Source organism: Heterodontus francisci, chromosome 34, assembly GCF_036365525.1.
Source record: "Heterodontus francisci isolate sHetFra1 chromosome 34, sHetFra1.hap1, whole genome shotgun sequence".
Taxonomy (NCBI): Eukaryota; Metazoa; Chordata; class Chondrichthyes; order Heterodontiformes; family Heterodontidae; genus Heterodontus; species Heterodontus francisci.
This window is the reverse complement of record NC_090404.1, coordinates 19,823,036-19,843,947: the sequence shown is the minus strand read 5'-3', so window position 1 is coordinate 19,843,947 and position 20,912 is coordinate 19,823,036. Positions and strand designations below refer to the sequence as shown.

The following is a 20,912-nucleotide window of genomic DNA, read 5'->3' as shown; positions in this document are numbered from 1 at the left end:
CCCACTGTGGTTGACAGGGCCCTCAACCGTGTCCGATCCATTCCCCGCACCTCTACCCTCACCCCTTCCCCTCCCTCCCAGAACCGTGACAGGGTTCCCCTTGTCCTCACTTTTCATCCCACCAGCCTCCATATCCAAAGGATCATCCTCCGCCATTTTCGCCACCTCCAGCGTGATGCCACTACCAGTCGCATCTTCCCCTCCCTTCCCCTGTCAGCATTCCGAAGGGATCGTTCCCTCCGCGAAACCCTGGTCCACTCCTCCATTACCCCCACCACCTAATCCCCGTCCCAGGGCACCTTCCCCTGCAATCGCAGGAGGTGTAATACCTGCCCATTTACCTCCTCTCTCCTCACTATCCCAGGCCCCAAACACTCCTTTCAGGTGAAGCAGCGATTTACTTGTACTTCTTTCAATGTAGTATACTGTATTCGCTGCTCACAGTGTGGTCTCCTCTACATTGGGGAGACCAAGCGCAGACTGGGTGACCGCTTTGCGGAACATCTCCGCTCAGTCCGCAAGCAGGACCCTGAGCTTCCGGTTGCTTGCCATTTCAACACTCCCCCCTGCTCTCATGCTCACATCTCTGTCCTGGGATTGCTGCAGTGTTCCAGTGAACATCAACGCAAGCTCGAGGAACAGCATCTCATCTACCGATTAGGCACACTACAGCCTGCCGGACTGAACGTTGAGTTCAATAATTTCAGAGCATGACAGCCCCCCATTTTACTTTCATTTTTAGTTATTTTTTCTTCCTTTTTTTTACATTCTTTTTTACATTTTTTACAATCTTTTTTTGCATTTATTTCATTTCATCTTAGTTTGTTCAGTTTGCTTACCCATTGTTTTTTTCAGGTTTGCACTTGCTGCTGTTCAATATTCAGTGTATTCACACCTAATCTGTACTAATGCTTTGTCTCTCAACACACCATTAACATATTGTTTGCCTTTGATCTGTGACCTTTTGGTCAGCCAAGTGGCCTGGTCCAATCTGCACCTTCTCCTTTGTTATCTCTTGCCCCACCCCCACCTCACTTGCTTAGAATCTGTGACTTTTCTAATATTTGTCAGTTCCGAAGAAGGGTCACTGACCCGAAACGTTAACTCTGCTTCTCTTTCCACAGATGCTGCCAGACCTGCTGAGTGATTCCAGCATTTCTTGTTTTTGTTTCAGATTTCCAGCATCCGCAGTATTTTGCTTTTATTTTATTTTTAAAGTTTGAATAAGGTAAATTGTCAGTAACTGTTTAGACAATAATTTGTAAGTAATTTGAACTCTTGGACTGTAGGGGCAAACAACGCAGTTCAAGAATAGTTTGTGATAATAGTTTGTGATAATGGGAAACTGTTTCGATAATACAAGTGATCCACCCTGTCCATTACAAGTACTGTGTGATAAATATCCGGATAAAGGGAAAGACTTCAGACAATTATCGGCAGCCTTAAATAAGAAATTAGGAGACCAATGGCCCTTAGGGGGGACAAAAGACTTGGAAGTAGCTAAAAAAATCCAAGGAAAAATCTGGAAACAAAATAAAGGGAATCGGGCCAAAGAATTAATTGGATTATGGAGACAATATTGTCAGGAGGAAAAAGATAGAATCCTCCTATCAAGTTGGCAAGAAAACGCCCTTAAATTAGGAATACCGATTAGTGAAGGGGGAAACCAAAAGACTCTAAAAATTCTGTTGATCCCAACATTGACTGCGCCTGTTCGTCTCCTTGTGTGTGGTTCGTCTTTTGTTTGTGTTAATGCTGCTACCTTCGTGTTAATGCAGCCTACCTCATAGAAAAGAACACTAATCGAGTGTCAAGAAGGTTTTGAGGAAGTAGAAGGAAGAATGGGCTTGACGGCTTCCAAGAAGGAAGGGTCGCCCCCGGGGACAAGTAAATCATGTCCTCTGGAGAAAGGCGACCCACATCCGTTTGCCCCCTCGAAGGAGATGCAAAAGCGCCACGGTAAATACGTGTTTTTAAAGATAGGTATGTTTTAGAGTAAAAACAAATTACTGTGTCTTTGATTCGACTGTGAGAATGTTGGAAGCTTCCGCGAATGAATTGAATGTCTGGGATGTACAGCTTGTGTTCTGTACAACTTGTGTTCTGTAGAACTGACTGTCGTTAACTCTTTGTTGTCTGGCTTTAAAGATGAAGGAATGAGTCTGTTACTTTTTCTATTTTTACACGTGTATATTTTGTGGGAACCTATTTTGGTTGTGAATTAGTTGAAGCTTGACATTGGAACAGGGAATTAGAGATTTTGGTATTTTGAATTCATAACCCATTACAGAAATCAATTTTCGAAGTTGTTTGGAATTGAATGAGTGTGAAAAGTGATTGTTGAGTGTGTTCATTTCTATTTAGTGTTGTGCACCCAGGAATGGGATATAAAATTGAATTATATTTTAAGTTAAAATTTTATTTTGATTTTAAAAGTTGGTTTTGCAACTGTGAAAAGGCAATGAACAATTTTCTAAGAGATAAGCTTCAGCCTTGAAGGTCTGAAGATGTCTGGCAGAAATCCAATTTGAAGTTTACAACACCTGCTTTAATTGGAGTTCCAGTTTAAAATCTCTTCTAGTTTTTTTTGGAGTTTAAATTAAAGACATGTTTTACTGACTTTTAAGTAGCAAATGTCAGGAATTGGATATTGGTTTAAGGGAGAGAAGGATAAACAAAAGAGACATAAGAAAGAAATCCTGTTTACAGTTTGTGTAAGGACCTAGTGTTAAGTCTTTTGTTGCAAGAATGTTAAATAATTTTTTCTTTAGTTTTTGGTTTTATTACAGTCATTTGAAAAGGCGCCTGAAGAAAGAACAAGAAAATGACGTAATTTACTTATCTTTTAAAATAAGCACGTGCTATTCTATTCTGTGTGTAGTTAATAAGTATTATAAGTTAATAAGTCTGAATTAAATTAATACTGTTAAGGTTAATTGACCTGTTTAAGTTGAAGAACTGGAAATTTCATTTGTTGCCACAATGAACTTTCAAGTTTATTATGTCATGTTTTGGAGGAGTCTTAAGTTCCGGACACAAGACTCGTTCATTTAACATTGGCAGTTTTGATTTTTAAATATTTATTGTAGTGAATTGGAATTTGGAATCATCTTTGTTGAAAAAAAAATCCTGGCATTAGAAACATCTTACAAAAGATGTTAAAAGTTTGGTAATAATTGGGCTTTAATCTAAAATGCTGTCTTTCCTGATGGAGATGCTTTCCTTGGGGTTGGAAAACAACAAAAGCATTTGTGGCATTTTCAACTTCAAAGGAGAGCAACTCTAAGGATACCAAAAGGATTGAAAAAAAAAGTTTAAAGTGGAGAGTAGTTCTTTTCGGAAAAAAAAGGTTTCGTAAAGTGACGAAGCTGAGAATGTTTTGCTCCGCCCCCTTGGAGACAAACAAAGAACTTAACCCGCTGCAGCTTTTGCATTGCTGAGAGTCAAATTTATACATTTTGGACATTGTTAAATTTTACATTTCTAAATTGACAGATATAAGTGGACAAATTAACCCACTGGGCTCAGGGACAGAGCCACAATGGATTCTTTGTTTTTTTAACAAGCAGGTGACGGCAGGTTCCAAGGCCATGTGAGAACTGATGCCACAGCAAGAGATCCAGCAGCTTTGAGAATTTAAGAATTTAATTGCAGACATCAAATGTCACAGCATCTTTATCAATGAGACAAAGTGCTTGAGAAGGAGAGATAGTTGCAAGCACTGCTGTCTTTAACATACAAAAAGTACAACCAAGTCTGGGCATAAGAAATTGGAATCAATAAACAAAATTTAATTGATATGAGTGGTTATTTAAAGCACTCAAAGGGAAATTTATCTGATATTTAAGAGGACAATCAAAGTTTTAGAAAATAACAAATCAGTGGTTTACTGTGTTGGACATTAGCAATGGGTTCTGGTCCATACCGTTGGCACAAGAGTTTCAATATAAATTTGCGTTTACGTTCCAGGGACAACAGTACATCTGGATGTGTCTCTCCCAGGGATTTTATAATAATTGATCGATATTCCACCTTCCTCCAGAAGGTCAGAGTGAAAGTTAAGCTGAAGAAAGCATAGATAATGAAAGAAAAGGTTTCTTATTTGGGAATAGTATTAACACAGGGAAAGCATGAGATAGAGCAAAAGTAAGTGCAGACAATCCTCGAACTCCCCCTAGCACAAGATATTAAAGCTCTAAGATAAAAAAGGACAGTTCCTATTCCAGGTTGTGAGATTAAACAGACAAAAAGCACCAACCCCCACGATTACCCCCACATCCGAATTACCGACGAGTAAGGTTACGACCCAGCAGTCACAAGTGACTGGTCTCCCTTGCCCGGCCTTGACTACAGGACCATAAAATGGACTTGCGATAATAAAAACTAATAAAATTGTATATGATAATATAAAGCTTGAGTTGGTACCGGTAATATTGAATATCTCAGATATCCAGCTACCTGGCTGGTGCCCTGAGAAGACCCGAGAGTTGTACAAGGTATTACTGTAACAATTGCTGAGACAGGAATTTGGTAATGAGGGAATATAAAGGGAAAGAGACATAAACATAGTTTAGTGAATGACGCAGCCACAGTCCTTAATAAGGGAACTTCAATTGTCAATACTATAGATTTGGAAAATGTGGACCAGAATGTTAGAACTCTCAGTCAGCTAGTAAAGGATATTTTGAAAAAGGAACAAAAGGGACAGAGTGGTGTAGCTAAAGTAGGAAAGGACTTGATGAATACGGTGACAGGAAGGGTGATGAGACTGCCAAGGTATGTCATAGCAGGTAGTAGGACCCATGAGAGAAAGGGTTAAAGATTTGTGAAGGAGCTGTGCAGACAACTGCACAAGGTGAGGCAGGAGGTTCTATAGAAACATGATAGAGTAACAGACAAAGGTGCCTGTTGTGGGAGACAAAGTAATGGTAAAAGGGAAGGGCCGATGGAAGGTCCCAAATGAAGATATATAAAGTCAACTGCAAATGACAGACTCCAAAATAAAAACCACCTGGTATGCAAAGAGATACTGGGAATGGAAGAAAATGTGATTTGTTACATGCAGAGCAACTGAACTAATTACACGACTGATGAGAGTACTAGAAGGTCATGCTCATACTGTTAATGATATCATTCCAAATAATGAAAGTGTTTGCAGTACATACAGTTCATGAATGTTAGAATAAATTCGAGAAAATTTGAGGCAAATTGATGCAGGACAGGTGCCAGTTTGGATCACTGACACCCAGTTGGAATACTTAGCTAGTCACACAAATGATAAAATTACCAGGTGCCAAATCAGAAAACTTAAAGTATGGAAAGGTCAGGAATGTGTAAATACAGGATCTATGAGTATTGAAGTAGTGTTGGGAATACCTGTAATTCTGAGAGATAAGTTAGGGATGCAATTATAGAAAGTAGAAAATATAGGAGTAATAAGGGGAAAAGATTACATAAAATACTATGATATATTACCCTATGTTATGGAAATTGGAAAAGAGGTAATTGGAACAACATTGTCCATTGTCTGAGTGTAGTCTGGAAAACCAGGTGGTCATATGTCCTCATCCTATAGATAAAATGGCAGAATCAAAATGTGGATTTAATGCCACTGTAAATTGCACCATGGAGACTAGGAAAGCATTGTCAGGGTTAACCCATGTGGCCTATATGGGAAAGGGAAGATATTGCTTAACCACCACAGCGAAGGAGTACCAGTTTGGACATAAACGGACTTGGCCGGTGAGCAACAGTACATTTTGGTTCAACCCACAAATACCAACCCGAGTAGGGAAGATGGAGTTGGTACAGATACATAAACAAAAGACAGAAACGATAACTGTGACAGAAAGTATTAAGGAAGATTTGACAAATTACCTGCGGGACTATGAATATACTATTCAGCTATTGCCCACACGCCTGGGTAAAGAGAGACAGCAGCTAGAAGTCATTGCTGTAGTGTACTACAATCTGGAACAACAGTCGAAGATGCTACAAGATGAGATTGACAAGCTAAATGATTCTACCTGGCAGGAGGACTTATGGAACTGGGGGTCAGACGTGCAGATGCACCCCTGGTTTAGAATTATCTCCCATGTCCTGATAGTGGTTTTGGGTATCATGGTGTTAGATGTGACCTACTTAATTTGGCAACTTAAGAAATTAATTAGGCGATGCAAGAGGATGTATGAACACAGGTTGGACAGCTACCCGAAATGAAATTAGTGTTCGAACTTGCTCAGATTGTCAGTTGCAGCCTCGAAGATGTATGGGAAGGCTGTGTTCTTCCTGGGTGGTGGCCCTGAGTAAGGGGCTCACGGCAGCGGAGAACAGATGTGGCCCAGTCCAAGGGGAGTCTTTGTGGAACTAGGAAGGGGGGACCTCCTGCCCTGTTCCTCCCTCCCCTCCCCCAGGCCCCTTTATAACTGAGCTCAGTTTCCTTTAAAGTTTTGTCCTTTGATGTTACACTTTATTAATCTTTAATTCCTCCAAAAGAGCTGGAAATCTGGCGGCCGTTAACCCCGGGGCCTGTCACCGGGAGAAGCCCCACAGCTGCCGCCCCGCTCGGTGCAAACGCAGGACCGGGAGCTTCTTATTGGGGATGTTGAGGCCGACACCGGGTGTTTTCTGAAGCCCGGCCACCGGCTCTATCCCTCTCCTGCACTCGGCGGTTTCCCACCCGCTGCGGAGCCACAGGCCAGAACCACTTGTTCCAGCTCCAGCGCTGATTGACGGCATCTCCGAACCAATAGGAAGAGAGGAGGCGGGACTGGATGACCGCAGTGGCGATGGGTCCTCCAATCAGAGCGAGTGAGGGGCGGTTCTCGCGGCAGGGAGTGGGCGGGGCCGTCCTCTCTTACGATTGGCCCGGAGTTGCCGTCAATCACCCGGATGTTATTGTGTTGGGAGGTGAGAGGTCGCTGGCAGGGAGCGTCAAGTACCCTCTGCGCATGCGCATTGTGACAACACAAAATAAAACGGGCATGCGTAGTGCGAGTAATGGCGGTGACTTCCCATCTTCATATTTGCAGCCGGTAAGAGAGAGGCAAACAGAGACTGAGATGGAAACAGACAGAGAGAGAGAGGTAGAGATTGAAAGGTGTAGATACATTTCACAATTCTATCTCTGTGTTCGTTGAGAGTGACAGACAGAAAAAACGATTTGCATTTTATAGTTTATTTCATGACCTCAGGACACCTGAAAGCAGTTTCCAGCTAATGAAGTGTAGTCACTGTTGTTAATGTAAGGACAGTGTTAGAGAAAAACGTGCAGAATTGGAAATGGCAAAGTAGCATCTTGTTTGATGCAGATTCAGCAGATGTAAAAGTTTGCTGAATTTCGAAATGCTGTTCAGTTTAAATCTCACTCGTCCATCACTTTACAATAGACTGGCACCAAGAATCAGTTCGCCAAACAACTCGTGTTAGACGGTCCGAAGTTCTCTTATGAACCTATTTTAATGGTTACGGTGGGAATCCTTAAGTAGGAATACCTTCTGCAATACGGGAGATTCAAGCCTCATTTTCTGATGTTAAACAATCAGTATTTCATTGTAGTCAGCAATCTTCCCCCACCACCTGTTATCATGTTATATGTCTTGCTGCATGATGCTTCTTACATTCTTACCAACTTTGAGAACAAAATCTGAAGAGTTGGGGTGGATGCAGATGGGAAACAGATTAAGAAAAAGGATAGTGAAGAAAACAATAAGGAAAAATAGAAGCGAGAAACAACAATGGGGTTAGCTGAATGAAGCAGCAGTGGAAACAAAACTGGGAAATGGGAAGCACTGGTTATTAAGATTGTCTCCCAGGCAAATTTATCCCAAAAATCAGCTGCAAGACATTGACTAAAATAAATGCCTGTGATGAACAAACATAAAATACACAAACAATTCCTATTTATATGATATTCCTAGCAGATCTACCAATGCACGTCCCTTACTGAGCCAGAGGATCTGTTTTACAAACATAGGGATGTTGCATGGTGTTATGGACAATTTATCAGAGCCACTAATATAAGTTTGCAAAACCTATTAATTTCCCATTTTATTGTACGGAAATTATCACAGTGCGTTGGGGATCATTCGTGGTGCCAAACTCCTTTTTACAGGGTATTAGAAGGGGAGGATTTACAGAAGGGAAATTCAAACCAAGCATCACATCAAGGTCTGACAGAGTCACTCGATTCATCAGGATCTGAATATCATCAGCTTTGAACATTGAAGGAAAAAAGTTTGTTCTGTCTGTGGGAAATGATTTCAGGTATCAGTCTGACTGGCAAAGCACTGAAATACACAAAGCCCTGGTTAGACCACACCTGGAGCACTGTGTTCAGTTCTGGGCACCACACCTTAGGATGAATATATTGGCCTTGGAGGGAATGCATGATACCTGGACTCCAAGGGTTAAGTTATAAGTAGAGATTACATAAATGAGTCACAGTCATTATGGCACCGAAGGAGGGCATTCAGCTTTTCGATTCCATGCCAGCTCTCTCTAGAACAATCCAGTCATTCCCAATCCCCCACTCTATCCCCATAGTCCTGCAGGCTTATTTCCCTCGTGTTCATTCAATTTCCATTTGAAATCATTGATCGTTTCCACTTCCACCACCTTCGTAGGCAGTGAGTTCCAGGTCATTAACACTCGCTGCATTTAAAAAAAAACTTCTTCCTCACATCCCTCCTTTATCTCTTGCCCAAAACATTAATCTGTGTTCCCTAGTCTTTGTACCATCAGATACTGGGAACTGCTTTTCTTTTGTCGACCACATCAAAAATGTCAGAATTATGAACACTCCCCTCAATCCCCTTTGCTCCAAGGAGAACAATCCCAGCCTCTCCAACCTGCACCCTGTCAAGCACCTTTCTATCCTTCCTAAAATGTGGTGACCAGACTGGATGCAATACTCTGGTTGTGGCATAACCAGAGCTTTATAGAATTTCAGCATAACTTGCCTGCTTTTGAAATACATATCTCTATTTATAAGGCCCAAGATCCCAAAAGCTTTGCTAACTATTCTCTCAATACTTCCTGCCACCTCTAATGATCTATGCACATGAGCCGCCAGGTCCCTCTGTCCCTGCACACTCTTTAGGACTGTACCATTAAGTATATATTGCCTCTTCCTATCTCTTCTGCCAAAAAGCATCACCTCACTATGAGGGTTGTATTCCCTGGAATTTAGAGGATTAAGGGGTGATGTGATCTAAGTTTTGTAGATATAAATTGGAACTGATCGGGTAGATAGACAGAAAATAATTCTGCTGGTTGGAGAAGCCAGAACTGGGGGGGGGGGGGGGGGGGGGGACATAGTCTAAAACTTGGAGCCAGACCTTTCATTCAACCACAACAGGCTCTGTAAATCCGCACATTAATCCACCCTGGGTCCTGGAAACCCGAGCATTAATCCACCCTTGGTTCCTGTAAACCCGAGCGTTAATCCATCCCTGGGTAGGGACATTCCGTCTAAGTTCTCTATTTGACCTGTTAATGTCTGTCTTATATTGCTGCCCTCTTGTTCTAACTCTCTGATAAATTTAAAGACCTCCATCAGATCTCGTAGTTGTCTCTTTTCCAGAGAAAGGAGCCCCAGCTTTCCAATCTTTTTGGAATCTCTGGTGCCATCTTTGTAAATCTATTCTGCACTTTCTTCAGTGCTTCAATATCCTTTTTTATTTATTTTTATTTTAAGATACAGCACTGAAACAGGCCCTTCGGCCCACCGAGTCTGTGCCGACCAACAACCACCCATTTATACTAACCTTACAGTAATCCCATATTCCCTACCACCTACCTACACGAGGGGCAATTTACAATGGCGGTGGGAGGAAACCAGAGCACCCAGCAAAAACCCACACAGTCACAAGGAGAACTTGCAAACTCCGCACAGGCAGTACCTAGAATTGAACCCAGGTCCGTGGAGTTGTGAGGCTGCGGTGCTAACCACTGTGCCGCCCGTAATATGGAGACTAGAACTGCTCACAGTCCTTCTAAGTGAGGTTCTCTATAAATTTAACATTCCCTCCCTACTGTTACATTGTGTTCCTCTAGAAAAGAGCATCAGCTATTTCTTTGCTCTCTTATCGACTTGTGTTGTTCCTTTTAGTGATTTATATGACTCTGTTCCCAGGTCTCTTTGTTCCTCTGCTCCATTTAATTTCTGACATTCCAACTAATAACTGGCCTCCTTATTCCCCCTCCCAAAATGAACCAGCTCACATTTCACTATGTTGAATTTCATTTCCCATTTATCTGTCCAGTCTGCCAGCCTGTTTATGTCTTCCTAGATTTCAGTGCAGTCCTCCACATTGTTAACTTTACCACCCAATTTGGTGTCATCTGCACATTGTGAAAACATCCCTCTAATTCCTGAGTGCAAATGTGGGTCAAGACCAGAAGTCCCATTGTACTTCTCACCATAGTTGATGGCCCGGCACTTAGGTCTTTGTATAATTTATTTAATAATGTGCTTCTTTGTCTCTCCGGCCATAATCTCCATGGGATAACACAAAAATATGCCTTCATTTAACAATTGAAGCTTTCAATGGCGGATTAATTACCCAGGACTCTCCATGGGTCAGAAGGTTCCCTTTTATCGACTGCAGCAGCCCAGTGCACCTGCGCGTGAGGGAGATGGACTGAGGTGGAACAGGCGGCTCGGGGGGCGATTGTGGGCGCAGGGGAGGAATTAGAGCTGTGGCTGGGCTGGGAAGCTTCATAAACACCCGGGGTCGGCCTGAGGCCCCGAATAAGAGGCCGCAGGCCCGGTGTTTACCCCGCGGTGACAGGCCCGGCGGGGAGCGGAGACACTGGCTGCCATTTTGGATAGGGCGGCCATCTTGGTGAGGGCACAGAGAGTGGGCGGAGCTTCAGTCTGGTCCCAGCCAAATCCTCGTGCCCGAGAGTTGCAGCATCCTGAACGACAGGGTTTTAAGCAGCTTCACCCACTCCCAGGCTGCATGTGATGTTTGCAGGAGTCCATGGGCCATATATATGTTCAGTGAGAGAGGTTACAGCCCCCGTCCAGTTGCCTGAAAGGGCTAATTCTCAAATTTAAAATATCATAGAAATTTACAGCATGCAAGGAGGCCATTCAGCCCATCGTCAGCAAGGAGCCATCCATCTAATCCCACTTTCCAGCTCTTGTTCCGTAGGCTTGTAGGTTAGGGTACTTCAGGCGCATATCCAAGTACTTTTTAATTGTTGTGAGGGTTTCTGCCTCGACCACCCTCCCAGGCAGTGCGCTGCAGATCCCACCACCCTCTGGGTGAAAACATTTCCACTCAAATCCCCTCTAAACCTCCTACCTCTTGCCCTAAATCTATGCCCCTGGTTATAGAGCCCTCAACCAAGGGGAATAGGTCCTTCCTATCCAGACCCCTCATAATTTAATACACTTCAATTAGATCTCCCCTCAGCCTCCTCGGTTCCAAAGAAAATAACTCTAGTTTATCCAATCTTTCCTCATAACTAAAATTCTCCAGTCCAGGCAACATCCTCATAATTCTCCTCTGTACTCTCTCTAGTGCAATCACAACTTTCCTGTAGTGCGGTGACCAGAACTGCATGCAGTACTCCAGCTGTGACCTAACCAGTATTTTATACAGTTCCAGCATAACCTCCCTGCTCTTATATTCTCTGCTTTGGCTAATGAAAGTAAGTATCCCATATGCCTTCTTCACCACCTTCTCTAACTACCCAGTTACCTTCAGGGACCTGTGGATATGTTATAGTTAGAGAGGTACAGCACTGAAACAGGCCCTTCGGCCCACCGAGTCTGTGCTGACCATCAACCACCCATTTATACTAATCCTACATTAATCCCATATTCCCTACCACATCCCCTCCTACATTAATCCCATATTCCCTACCACCTACCTACACTAGAGGCAATTTACAATGGCCAATTTACCTATCAACCTGCAAGTCTTTGGCAGTGGAAGGAAAGCGGAGCACCCGACGGAAACCCACGCAGTCACAGGGAGAACTTGCAAACTTCACACAGGCAGTACCCAGAACTGAACCAGGGTCGCTGGAGCTGTGAGGCTGTGGTGCTAACCACTGTGCCGCCCAGTGAGCAATAGAGCAGCTTTCATAACCTGAGGTCCCAAAGTGCTTTGCAGCCATGAAACACTTTTTGAACTGTAGTCACTGTTCCAATGTAGGAAATGTGCAGCCAATTTGTGCACAGAAAGATCCCCCAAACAGCAATGTGATACTGACGATGTATGATGTAATGTGTTTTAGTGATGTTAACTGAGGGATGAATATCAGCCCCAGGACACCAGAGAGAACACAAAGGTCCCTCAGTTCTTCTATACTTCTCAGTATTCTACCATTTATTGTGTATTCCCTTGCATTGTTCGCTTTTCCCAAATGTATTACCTCACACTTCTCCGGATTGAATTCCATTTGCCGCTGTTCTGCCCACCTGACTAGTCCATTGCTATCTTCCTGCAGTCTACAGCTTTCTCCTTCATTATCAACCAATGGTCAATTTTTTTATCATCTGCAAACTTCTTACTCATACCCAATAAAGTCCAAATCATTTATGTAGAACACAAAAAGCAAGGGACCGAGTACTGATCCCTGCAGAACCCCACTGGAAACAGCATTCCAGTCACAAAAACACCATCAACCATTATCCTTTGCTTCCTGCCTCTGAGCCAATTTTGGCTCCAACTTGCCACTTTGCCTTGGAACCCATGGGCGTTTACTTTTGTGACCAATCTGTTCATGTGGGACCTTATCAAAAGCTTTGGTTACACTTTAGCCCCACTCTCCTAATCGTTGGTCACACGGTGTGGAGAGCGGGGGGGTGGGGGGATGAGGGTAAGTCAGAGAATCTTCTGGACCTGGTTAACACAGCAATGTTTAGGTCCAGGATGTGCGGGGACCATGTTGTTGGGGGGTGGGGGGTCACTCTGGATGCCAGCATCTCTTTCGTGATCTTGTCCGTGCCCGGGTGGCCCTGGAGAGGGAGCACACTTGATATCTTCTGCAACCAGTGGGCACCTCAGGGTACAAAGTGTCTCATAGACACTGGTAACAACATTCTGGTTTAGTTGGGAAGGTTCCCTTTGCTTTTGTTGGGACTTTGTTGCTTATTTGGGTTTGAATGGACCACATGGTTGGGAAAATGAGAGAGGAAAGAATGTTCCATAGGAACTAGGATTATCTGTTCTGAATTTCTATCCTGTACCTGCAGTGATGACTTTTGTAAATTCCTTTTACAGGGTATTAGAAGGGAGGATTTGCAGATGGGAATGTGAAACCAAACATCACATCAAGATCTGACTCGATTCATCAGGACCTGAATATCATTAGCCTTTGAATGTGGAAGGAGAAATGTTTGTCTGTTCTGTCTGTGGGAAAAGATTTCAAACATCAGTGTGACTGGAAAAACACCGAGACATACACACCCGAGTGAGAGTGTTCCAGTGCACTGACCGGAAAGAGCTTTAACCAGTTACACAGCCTGAAAAAACATCAAACCATTCACAGCAGGGAGAAACCATACACATATTCTGTGTGTGGATGAGGCTTCAACTGATCATCCAACCTGGAGAGACACAAGAACACCCTCACCACAGGGAAACCATGGAAATGTGGAGACTGTGGGAAGGGATTCAATTACCCATCCCTGCTGGAAATTCATCGACGCACTCATACTGGGGAGAGGCCATTCACCTGCTCTGAGTGTGGGAAGGGATTCACTCAGTCATGCAACCTGCTGACACACCAGCGAGTTCACACTGGGGAGAGGCTGTTCACCTGCTCTGAGTGTGGGAAGGGATTCACTCAGTCATGCAACCTGCTGAGACACCAGCGAGTTCACACTGGGGAGAGGCCATTCACCTATTCTGTGTGTAGGAAGGGATTTACTCAGTTATCCAACCTCGCTGAACACCAACTTGTTCACACTGACAAGAGACCTTTTAAATGTTTTGACTGTGAGAAGAGCTTTAAAAGCAGAAATTATCTGATGAGACACCGAAACACTCACACCGGGGAGAGGCCGTACATCTGCTTTGTGTGTGGGAAGGGATTCACTCGGTCATCTATCCTGCTGACACACCAGCGGGTTCACACTGGGGAGAGACCGTTCACCTGCTCTGTGTGTGGAAAGGGATTCGCTCAGTCATCCCACCTGCTGAAACACCAAAGAAGTCACAAGTGACTGGAGGGATTGGATTCTGCTGTGTTAATCAGATCCAGGACTGGACCATGTTGGGGTTTATTTCCGTTTGTAATCCTTGTAATTGGGCTGGACTTTAATGTTCTGGATCTATATTAAATAAATCAGCTTTGCATCAAACACACACCGTTCAAGTCCTTGATTTCTCTAAGATAACAGGAGACTGATGCTCTGTTACTGTCTGTACCATTTTTGGGCCTTTTCTGCTTTGTTAATGGAAGATTTTTAAAGTGCCTTCCATGACTTCAGGATGTCCCATAGTGTTTTACAGATAATGAAGTTCTTTTGATGTTTACTCAGTGCTGTTGACAGCTGTGACTCAGTGGGTAACACTCTCACCTCTGAGTCAGAAGGTCGTGGGTTCAAGTTTTCTCCAGGACCTGAGCACAAAAATCAAGGGTGACACTCCAGTGCAGTACTGAGGGAGTTCTGCCCAGTTGGAGGTGCCGGCTTTCTGATGAAACATCAAATCAACACCCTGCCTTCCCCCTCAGGAGGTTGTAAAAGATCCTGTGGCACTATTTCAAAGAAGAGCAGGGGAGTTATTCCCAGTGTCCTGGCCAATATTTATCCCTTCATCAACATCAGTAAAACAGATGGGTAGTCACTACGACATTGCTGTTTGTGGGTTCTTGCTGTGTGACGACACTTCAAAAGAAATTCATTGGCTGTAAACTGCTTTGGAACATCCTGAGGCCATGAAAGGCGGTATATAAATGCAAGTCCTTTTTAATATTGGAAATAGGGCAGGAAAATTGTGCACAGTGAGTCCCACAAACAGAAAGGTGACCATGACCACAGAATCTTTGTGTCACACACAAAAGAGGTGCAATGATACAAATTATGGACAAAACCCGAAGAGTTATAAAAACCGACTTTGTCCTTTTAAAAAATGGACTTTTAAAAAGTGAACAATGCTCCAAAATGCCTGGCAAAGGAAAAGGACTTGGACTTTTTGAATTCAAACGGTCTGACAGGGACAAAGAAAAATCTTCTTCAAAGCTAAGAGGTGTCAATTGCACCCATCCTAGAATATTCCAGAATTGAATGGGTTCTTCTGAAACAAAGAAGGTGTTAAGTAGCCACGTCCTGGGCCATTGTGCGGCCAAAGTGTCTCCTACCCAGAGGTGAGAAGTAATGCAGCTTTACCTTCAAAAGCAGCTTAGAGAGAGAGAGACACCCGTGGGGAAAAAACAGGCAGTATCCAGAAACCTGTTTCCAGCAAACCAGAAAGCACATGCCCTGCTGTAGAATTCTGTATCTACTCTATACAGCAGTGAACTAGAAGTGATCCACTGACTTCAAGTGAACTTTCAACCAAGAGAGAAATCTAAAAACACCTCAGGCCTGCAAACAACGGGAACTGGATTTCCAAGAGAATTCAACAGGTTTACCATGACCTCCCCTGAAACCTAGCCCACCCCCCCCCCTGCCCACTTATAATTGCTTCCCCCTTTTTCCCTCTCTATCTGTCTCTTGTGTCTGTGTATGTGAGTGAATGTGGTTGTGACAATTTCGGGATAAAACCTGCAAGAAAGCCTGTCACTGTCTGTTTATTTGACAAATAAAACACCAAGGGGCTAAATCCTTGTAACAAAACACACTTTGCTCTGGTCAGGTGGGAGTTCAACAGTGGGAACAACCCAAATCTCACCACGTGGCCGTAACATTAGTGATGTTGCTTGAAGGATAAATATTGACAGCACACTGGGGATAAAACCTCCGCTGTTCAAAATAACTTTGAGATCATTTGTGTCCATCTGAGAGGACATATGGGGTCTTGGTTGAAGGTGTCATCTGTAATACGGGACCTCTTGACAGTGCAGTGTTCCCTCAGTGCTGCCTTGGACTATTAGCCTAGATTTTGTGCTCAAGTCTCTGGATGTGGATTTGAACCCACAACCTACAAATGCAGAGATGAGAATGTAAGCACTGAGCCAGGACTAACATCTCATCATTACTCTAGATTATTTCAGTTCTCAAACCTTCAGTTATTCTCGTGGCCAGGTCTCAGCTCCTGAAATATTCCAGAGTGCCTCTCCTAGTCTTGGTATCCAGGGAAGGTATCAGTAACATGTACATGTATCTGCTCTTGTAGCGTTTGATGGGACAGTATAGATGGAGCTTTACTCTGTATCTAACCCCGTGCTGTACCTACCCTGAGTGTTTGATGAGAGAGTGTAGAGAGAGCTTTGCTCTGTATCTGACCAATTTAAGTTTATATTGTGGTTAATAACAGACAAACTCTGTCCTTTCCCCTTTCTGATTAGTTTCCAATGAGCTGATTCTGTGGAATGAAATGTCTTGTCATGTTCCCATGGCAACCTGTCTGCAGCGAAGCACCTGTTTGCCTTTCTAACTCATTAAACTTCTCTATCCCATAACACACATATCAGGATTGTGTGTGGCTTGGAGAAAAACTCACAGGTGATGGTTTTCCCATGTGCTTGCTGCCCTTGTCATTCTAGGTGGCAGAGGTTGCAGGTTTGGAAGGTGCTGTTGAAGGAGCCTTGGCAAGTTGCTACAGTGAATCTTGGAGATGGTTCACACTGCTGCTACTGTGCACTGGTGGTGGAGAGAGTGAATGTTTAAGGTGGTGGATGAGGTGCCGATCAAGTGGCTGCTTTGTCCTGGATGGTGTCGAGCTGTTGGTGGAGCTGCACTCATCCAGGCAAGTGGTGAATAAACACTCCTTTGCCAGCGAGTTCACAACTGACTGCTCAGGTTGGATTCCGCTGCTATTGCTGCTGTTAATCACATCCAGGTCTGAATCATGTTCAGTCTGATAGTAGGAGTTTAATTGTCCTGCTGCTATTATCTCTATATCAAGGCTGGTGTTATATATTCTGATATTTGACAAATGAATTAATGTTTTAAATGCAGACTTTATCAGGTTTTCAATTTCCCCAGGTGAAGAGGAGACTAATTGATGTCCTGTTACCACCGCAGCCTCACAGCTCCAGGGACCTGGGTTCATTTCTGGGTACTGCCTGTGCAGAGTTTGCAAGTTCTCCCTGTGACCGCGTGGGTTTTCGCCGGGTGCTCCGTTTTCCTCCCACAGCCAAAGACTTGCAGGTGGTAGGTAAATTGGCCATTGTAAATTGCCCCTAGTGTAGGTAGCTGGTAGGGAATATGGGATTACTGTAGGGTCAGGATAAATGGGTGGTTGTTGGTCGGCACAGACTCGGTGGGCCGAAGGGCCTGTTTCAGTGCTGTATCTCTAAATAAATAAATTATGTCCCCCCTCAGCCTTCTCTGCTCCAAGGAAAACAACCCTAGCCTTTTCAGTCTGTCTTCATGGCTGAAACGCTCCAGCCCAGGCAACATCCTGGTGAATCTCCTCTGCACCCTCTCCAGTGCAATCACATCCTTCCTATAGTATGGTGACCAGAACTGTACACAGTACTCCAGCTGTGGCCTAACTAGCATTTTATATAGCTCCATCATAACCTCCCTGTTCTTATATTCTGTGCCTCGGCTAATAAAGGCAAGTATCCCATATGCCTTCCTAACCACCTTATCTACCTGTGTTGCTGCCTTCAGTGATCTATGGACATTTACACCAAGGTCCTTCTGTACTTGCTAGGGTCCTACCATCCACTGTATATTCCCTTGCCTTGTTAGTCCTCCCAAAATGCATTACCTCAACTTTTCTGGATTAAATTCCATTTGCCACTGCTCCGCCCATCTTACCAGCCCATCTATATCTTCCTATAATCTAAGGATTTCCTCCTCACTATTTACACCACCACCAATTTTCCTGTCATCTGCAAACTTACTGATCATACCTCCTATATTCACGTCTAAATCATTAATGTACACTACAAACAGCAAGGGTCCCAGCACTGATCTCTGTGGTACACCACTGGTCACAGGCTTCCAATCACAAAAACAGCCCTTGAACATTACCCTCTGCCTCCTGCCACTAAACCAATTTTGGATCCAATTTGCCAAATTGCCCTGGATCCCATGGGCTCTTACCTTCTTATCCAATCTCCCATGCGGGACCTTATCAAAAGCCTTACTGAAGTCCATGTATACTACATCAACTGCTTTACCCTCATTGACACATCTAGTCATCTCGAAAAATTCAATCAGGTTAGTTAGACATGATCTCCCACTGACAAAGCCATGCTGACTATCCCTGATTAATCCCTGCCTCTCCAAGTGGAGATTAATCCTGTCCCTCAGAATTTTTTCCAATGTTTTCCCAACCACTGATGTTAGACTCACCGGCCCTACTACCCTTCTTGAATAATGGTACCACATTCGCTGTCCTCCAGTCCTATGGTACCTCTCCTGTGGCCAGAGAGGATTTGAAAATTTGTGTTAAAGCCCCTGCTATCTCCTCCCTTGCCGCACATAACAGCCTGGGATACATCTCATCAGGGCCTGAGGATTTATCCACTTTTAAGCCCGCTAAAACAGCCAATATTTCCTCCCTTTCAATGCTAATATGTTCAAGTATATCACAATCACCCTCCCTGATCTCTACATCGTCATGCTCCACGGTGAACACTGATGAAAAGTAATCATTTAAAACCTCACCTATTTCCTCTGGCTCCACACAATGATTGCCACTTTAGTCCCTAATGGGCCCTACTCTTTCCCTGGTTATCCTCTTACCCTTAATATACTAACAAAACGCCTTAGGATTTTCCTTTATCTTGCCCGCCAGTGTTTTTTCATGTCCCCTCTTCACTCTCCCAATTATCTTTTTCGGTGCCACCCTACACTGGGCAGCAGTGGCGCAGTGGTTAGCACTGCAGCCTCACAGCTCCAGGGACCCGGGTTTGATTCTGGCTACTGTGACTGCGTGGGTTTTCGCCGGGAGCTCCAATTTCCTCCCACCGCCAAAGACGTGCAGGTTGATAGGTAAATTGGCCATTGTAAATTGCCCCTAGTGTAGGTAGGTGGTAGGGAATATGGGATTACTGCAGGGTTAGTATAAATGGGTGGTTGTTGGTCGGCACAGACTCGGTGGGCCGAAGGGCCTGTTTCAGTGCTGTATCTCTAAAATATAAAACTTTCTATACTCCTCTAGTGCCTCCGCTGTTTTTAGCATTTGGGATCTGCCGTAAGCCTCCTTTTTTTTTTCCTGATCCAATCCTCCATATCCTTTGACATCCAGGGTTCCCTGGGCCTGTTAGTCCTACCCTTCACCTTAACGGGTACATGTTGGCTCTGAACTCTCACAATTTCCTCTTTGAATGACTCCCACTGATGTGATGTAGAGTTTTCTACAAGTAGCTGCTCCCAGTCCACTTTGGCCAGATTCTGTTTATCATATTGAAATCGGCCTTCCACCAATTCAGTACCTTTAATTCTGGTCCATCTTTGTCCTTTTCCACAACTACCTTAAATCTTAGAGTTATGGTCACTATCCCCGAAATGCTCCCCCACTGACACTTCTACCACTTGTCCGGCTTCATTCCCTAGGATTAGGCCCATTCTCTTGTAGAACTTTCTACATACTGACTCAAAAAGTTCTCCTATATGCATTTTAAAAATTCCGCCCCCTTTAAGCCTTTTGCACTAAGACTATCCCAGTTGATATTGGTGAAGTTGAAATCCCCTACTATTATTACCCTATTATTTTTACACCTCTGAGATTTGCCTACATATCTGCTCTTCTATCTCTTCCTGACTGTTTGGAGGTCTGTAGTACACTCCCAGCCAAGTGATTGCCCCCTTTTTGTTTTTAAGTTCTACCCAAATGGCCTCATTTGAGGAACCTTCCAAGGTGTCATCCCTCCTTACTGCAGTAATTGACTCCTTGATCAACAGTGTAGTGCCACCTCCTCTTTTATCCCCTCCCCTGTCGCGCCTGAAGATTCTGTACCTTGGAATATTGAGCTGCCGGTCCTGTCCCTCCCCCAACCATGTCTCTGTGATAGCAATAATATCATAATCCCATGTGCTAATCAACGCCCTCAATTCATCTGCCTTACTAGTAAGACTCCTTGCATTGAAATAGATGCAATCCAACCTTGCATTTTTCCCTTGTGCATTACCAGGTCTATATTTGCTCTGCCTTCCAGGCAGACTCATTTTCAGCTGAAGGGAGGATAAAAGTTTTCACATCGCCAATCATATCAATGTTTACTCTATTGAACAGCCCTGGGAAACTTTACTGCCAAGTCCCTTTAACAGGCCACTGATGTACATTTACATTTATGAATGTATGTTCAAGGAATTTATGGTATACTTTGGGTGGGGTGGTGTCTGTGATTATAAATCCATTTGAAAAGGGGATCAACCAAACATCATTCAGAACCATGGCTGTCAATTTGATGTGACTATGGACTCACTGTAATTCTATGTAACTCTATGTTACTATGACTCCTGATGTAGCTGGAAAAGCTTTTGCTATTATCACCACCATTGTGCACCATCTTCTTTTCCAAAGATCTCTCAGCTTCTCTAATGGCTGCTTTTGTCTCCCTCAATTGTGGGTGATATTTGTCCCTATTCTCCTGGAAACTGAATTCATCTCGTTCCAAACTGTGTTCAGTGTAAGACAGTTTAGGGAGTCAGGCATCATTCACCCCTAGACCTACACTGACAGGTAAAACCCCAGACAGTTCCTTAGTAAGGATTCCTCTGGTTCCTCACCATGTATCTGTCAGGATACTGAAACCCAGCTTTCTTACAGTCCGCTCCTGGAGGCCCCCCTCCCTGAACCTACAACCTTCAGCAGGGTCAGTGA

General features: G+C 43.8%; 1 protein-coding gene across 13 annotated transcripts in view; it reads left to right on the top strand.

Annotated features, from left to right (window-relative positions):
* Positions 1–20,912, top strand: part of LOC137349170 (zinc finger protein 850-like) — a 92,698-nt gene that overhangs the window by 31,677 nt on the left and 40,109 nt on the right. For 2 of the 13 annotated variants that reach the window (XR_010969261.1, XR_010969258.1), the window contains 2 exons: positions 1,779–1,959; positions 13,242–13,499. Coding sequence is in view for 1 of the 13 variants with exons in the window: in XM_068014587.1 (XP_067870688.1) it covers positions 14,012–14,159 (148 nt within the window). In the remaining 12 variants the exon portion in view is untranslated. The other 11 variants (XR_010969262.1, XR_010969264.1, XR_010969260.1 and 8 more) reach the window with 11 other exon arrangements.